Raw genomic sequence first — 5,314 nt, forward strand, 5'->3', positions numbered from 1 at the left:
GTCCATACTGGGGTATGCCATTAGCCTTCTTGGCAACAAGAGTACACTGCTGGCTCATAGTCAGCATACTGCCCACTTTAATCACCAGGGCCTTTTCTGCAGGATGGGTAATGAACCTTGTGGAAGAGCTCCTACAGGATACGCATGGAGTCAAAAGGCTTTTGCACAAGGAGGGAAGCCTCAGTATTCCCAAAGGGAGATTACAACACGCAGCATTTCACCCAGAGGATGCCTTCATTCTTTCCCCACCCTTCCGCACAAGAGGCAGGACATGTCACAGCTTGCACGTCATTTCCCTCTCCTATTGCATTTCATAGGTCTTGAGAGGATGTAGAGATCCACCACAGGGGGATCGCATTAAATTGTTGGGCTTGATTACCAAGGAAGCTGCTATAGAGAATGGCATGGAGGGAAGGAGGGCAGGATGGGCAGTTGGCACCTGGTGGTCCTCAGTTCTGACGAGGTTGGCTTTACCATTCTGTGGATACACTGGTGACTAGCCCGGATGGAGGAGAGGGTGAAGCTCTTCCCACACTCCAAGCACTGATGGGGTTACTCCCTTGTGTGGATACGATGGTGCCGAGCCAGGTGGGAGGAGCGATTGAAGCTCTTCCCACACTGTGAGCACTGATGTGGCTTCTCCCCTGTGTGGATACGCTGGTGCAGAGCCAGGTCGGAGGAGTCAGTGAAGCTCTTCCCACAGTCTGAGCACTGATGGGGCTTCTCCCCTGTGTGGATACGCTGGTGCCGAGCCAGGGGGGAGGAGAAAGGGAAGCTCTTCCCACACTCCCAGAGCAATGATATGATTTCTCCCTCGTGTGAATAAGTTGGTGTCGAGCCCGGCTGGAGGAGTGAGTGAAGCTCTTCCCACACTCTGAGCATTCGTATGGCTTCTCCCCTGTGTGGATCAGCTGGTGCTGAGCCAGGCTGGAGGAGTGACTGAAGTTCTTCCCACACTGTGAGCACTGATGTGGCTTCTCCCCTGTGTGGATACGTTGGTGCTCAGCCAGGCTGGAGGAGCGAGTGAAGCTCTTCCCACTCTCTGAGCACTGATATGGCTTCTCCCCTGTGTGGATACGTTGGTGCTCAGCCAGGCTGGAGGAGCGAGTGAAGCTCTTCCCACTCTCTGAGCACTGATATGGCTTCTCCCCTGTGTGGATACGTTGGTGCTCAGCCAGGCTGGAGGAGCGAGTGAAGCTCTTCCCACTCTCTGAGCACTGATATGGCTTCTCCCCTGTGTGGATACGTTGGTGCTCAGCCAGGCTGGAGGAGCGAGTGAAGCTCTTCCCACTCTCTGAGCACTGATATGGCTTCTCCCCTGTGTGGATACGTTGGTGCTCAGCCAGGCTGGAGGAGCGAGTGAAGCTCTTCCCACTCTCTGAGCACTGATATGGCTTCTCCCCTGTGTGGATACGTTGGTGCTCAGCCAGGCTGGAGGAGCGAGTGAAGCTCTTCCCACACTCTGAGCACTGATGGGGCTTCTCCTTTGTTTGCATGCACGAGTGCCTTGCCAGTTTGGAGAGCTGCCTGAATCTCTTCCCACACTTGGTGCAGTGGTGTCGCGCACACTCATGCTGGGACAGGTCTTGCAAGCAGATGAAATTCTTGCGGCACTCAGTGCAGTGGTGAGTGTTCCTCCCTCGGGGGATGCACCGGTCCTGGGACAAGGAGAAAAAGCAGTGAAGCTCTTGCCACTCGTGCCACAGCAGTGTCTGACACTTCCCCCTCTGCACATCTAGGTGCTTGACCAGGTCTGTGGGGAGCACAAAGCTCTTCCCCAATTTGGTGAAGCGGTGGGGTCTCTCTCCAGAATGGGTCTAGCGGTGAGCAACCAGGGCAGAGGCAGGTGAAGCTCTTCCTACACTTAGTGCATAATGGGTACTTCTCCCCAGTCTACCTTATCTTGTGAAGAGCCAGCAGTGATGAGCACTTAAAGGTTTTCCTGACCTTCAGCTAGGGCTGAGCTCTGCCCCTGTGCTGGGCAGTGAGCTCCAGCTTCCCTCCGAGGTCCTCTCCACTGCCTTTGCTTGCATGCAGTGCATCTTTCCAGTGCCTCTTTAGGTCTCTCAACTGCACAACTTCTTGCCTGCACCCGGGCTCTTTCTAGGTTCTGGCCCTTCTCCACCCTCATGCCCAACTAGAGATGGTACCTGGCTCATGGCTACCTTTTCCTTCTGCTTCTTCTTTTGGGGCCTCCCCTGACTCTCGTAGCATCGCTCCTTCTCAGGTCTCAGGGAGTCCATCTCACCCAAACTCCCTGGGGAAGTCTGCGCTGGCTCCATGTCTGCAGACTCTTCCACAGGAGGCTGCTCCTCAGCTCTGCTCAGCAGCCAGGCACCTCCTGCATGGGGAAGAGACACTCCACATTTGTCTCTATGCTGCTGGCAGAGAGCAAACACCGCTATTCCTTCTCCTTGGATAAGCCTCAGAGCAGGCCTGGACTTTGGCACGTGTTTCCTCAAGAAAACGAGGTCTTCCTGCCAAAACCTGAAGTGCTGGGGTGAGGAAGGACCAGGTCCCTGTGCTGGGCTAATGTTCCCTAATGTACCATCACTTCAGGCCCTGCTGGGGCAAGCACACATGGGATGTACATTCGGGCAGTTCCTGAATAACTTCATGCTCTAATGGGCTGATGTTGAGGGGAGGATGTAGAGCTGTGGCGCTCTGTTCTGGGGAGAGGAGCAGGGCTGAGCTTCCTGCCTTGTTTCAGGGAAAGCTCTTGTGCAGCGAATGCACCCATGGAGCTTTCCTCTGCTGACCGGTCCCAGATGACCTCCATGTCACAGGCATCTGCAAAGGGCCTAAGGCCTCGGCATGACCCTGAACCAGGACTCTGCTGAGTCTCAGGCTTCCTGACACTCAAGGCCCCAGAGAAGAAACGGAGAGGGGACAATTCTGATGCAAACCATGGGTAATTCACTTCCCCCCACAACCTGAAATCTTAGGAATCCCACCCATGCCAGAGATAACCCTAACCCTAACCATCAAACCATGGGAGAGGGTGTTACACAGATACGGCTACCTTGGGCTGGGGAATGAACGCTTACTTTGCTGAGTGAAGATGGCAACTTGAGATCGTGGCAGCCCACGGAAATTAGATCTGGGACAACCATCAAGACAGCAAACCTGACTGTGCCCTAACATGTGTCATTAGAAGAAGAAGGGAAGAGTTGCTTGTTTCCACATTGTTCAATTTCAGAGGGTGGGAACAACATTACAGTCGGGTCGGGAAAATACGGTCGGCGGCCCACATCCAACCCATGGAGGGTCTTTGTCAGCACGCAGAGTTCCTTGGTCCCGCCTGGCTGAGGCATTCCCCACCTGTGCTGCATCCTGCTGCCTGCCGGGCATGCAATGGGGCTGCATGGCTCCGCAGCTGAGTTGGCTTCCTAGGCTGTCTGGGCAGCGGCAGCTAATTCTGCCCTGAGTTTCTACCACATCACCCTCACCTCCAAGCTGCCTGGCAGGGCAGCAGTGGCAGCACAGAGCAGTCGCAGGGCACCCCAGAGTCGGTGGTGACTGAGTCGCAGAGAAACCCAGCATGGCGCGGGGAGCCACACCAAAAATTGCCTGGCAGCAGCAAAGGGAAGGGACTATTTTTCCCCCCGCAATGAACAAGTTTCTGCCCAGCTGCTGCTGCTCAGCCTGGAGGGGTGAGCCCGGAGCTGGCACAGGGCACACGGGGTTAGGGCTGCAACTCCCAAGTCTGGGAGGAGTAGGTATGGGCCATGCTGGGGCTGTGCGCTGTTGGCTGTGGCGGGGAACAAGCCACAGGTATACAGGCGCTGGGGGGCTGTTGCGTGGCAGGGGCAGGAAAGGGGCTCCCATGCACACCCCACATACCTTCAAGCCCTCCAACACAAACCCCACAACCACAACATCCCCAACGCAATCATACACCCCACAAACCCCACACCCTCCCCTACACTCACACCCGCAAGCCTCTGGGGGAAGCCCCGTTCATGCACGCACCACACACACACACACACACCTCCCCTCCCCCTCCATGCACCCCACAGCCCCACACAAATCCTGTACAAACGGGCATTAATCTGCCAAATTATTGGCCACATCAGGCCGATTTCCAATACCCTCAATTTTCTTTATATCAGTGCTGATCCAATATCAGACCGATATATAGGTCCACATCTCATAGTCCTCCACACACCCCGCCACCACAATATACCAGAGTAAGACTTCTTTCTGAGCTATTATGCACTCATTCCTATAGATACACAGCACAGACACTCACAAATCAGGGCCAATATATATTTTTTAAATAACATTAAAATATATTATTATGGATGTTTGATTTTTTTTATATAATTGGCTTTTGCTTTCTTCCTGATCCAAGATGTCTAATCCCCTTCCCAAAAGGAGTATATTTGGGGACAAGGGGAGGGACTTCTGGTGGCGAAGGTCAGAGGTAAGGACAGGACGTCTAGTTCCAAGATGGCAATCAAGGGATGGGGCCACCCTTGCAGCCCTTGACAACTCAACAAAACTGCTTACCCAGCCCTCCAGCCTAAATAATTGCCTGTCCCTGCGTTACAGCATAATATACTGTGTCTGAGGCCAGCACACACCAATGGCAGCACAGGGCAGGCCTGCACTTCCCCAGTCCCGCTGGCACTCAGGCCAAGGAGCTTTACTGACAGCAGTCGGGGGGGAGGGAGAGCCACAACTCACCTGGCACCAGGTCCTCCCATCTTGACATTTCCCCACAGTCCTCATCAGCACACGTCCAAAGATCCGTCCGTCCTTGCTGGATCCTGCAGATTAAGTCAGGTGTGGGACCGCGATAGCCTGTTCGGGCAGTGGTTAAAGAGCATTTGTGACTGGGTATGGGATGCAGAATACAACCGGCATTCGGGAATGCATCCAGTGAACCCAAGATGTCTGCTAGGGGTTTGATGGACAAGGAAGGATGGGCATTTAAACCGACAGAGTCACCAGGGACAGGTGTAGAGATGCATTGACCCATGATGTACCAGGGAGCAAAATAAAGCTTTCATTGTTTTCAAGGTACCAAGAGGAAGAGATTTTGGACACACTTATGGATGCATAATATTAATTTTATCAGTGTAATTCCAGGAAAAGAAGTGAAAATGAGCTTAGTGAGGGGACTCAGGGCAGGGAAAAGCATACATGACACGTAGGCGACAATGACAATTTTTTCTGAGAGAGAGAGAATAATTAATTCATCATCACCAGGGACAGAAATTAATAACTGTAGCTGCAAAATAGAAATCATCCTGTCCATTGGGAGGATCACCCCAGGAGGGGTGATCAGTGCACAGATTGGTAAGTACTG

At 53.5% G+C, this 5,314-nt stretch overlaps 1 protein-coding gene across 1 annotated transcript; it reads right to left on the reverse strand.

Moving 5' to 3' along the window:
• Positions 1-6: 6 nt before the first annotated feature.
• Positions 7-5,239, reverse strand: LOC102371274 (zinc finger protein 501-like). The gene is made up of 4 exons (XM_025195503.1): positions 4,690-5,239; positions 2,166-2,341; positions 844-1,658; positions 7-757 (listed from the first exon to the last, which is right to left on the reverse strand). Exons 1-4 carry the CDS (start codon positions 4,982-4,984, stop codon positions 553-555), a joined length of 1,491 nt encoding a protein of 496 aa, XP_025051288.1. The 5' UTR covers positions 4,985-5,239; the 3' UTR covers positions 7-552.
• Between the last annotated feature and the right edge of the window lie 75 nt (positions 5,240-5,314).

The sequence above is a fragment of the Alligator sinensis genome, unplaced genomic scaffold, assembly GCF_000455745.1.
Source record: "Alligator sinensis unplaced genomic scaffold, ASM45574v1 scaffold1730_1, whole genome shotgun sequence".
Classification (NCBI taxonomy): Eukaryota; Metazoa; Chordata; order Crocodylia; family Alligatoridae; genus Alligator; species Alligator sinensis.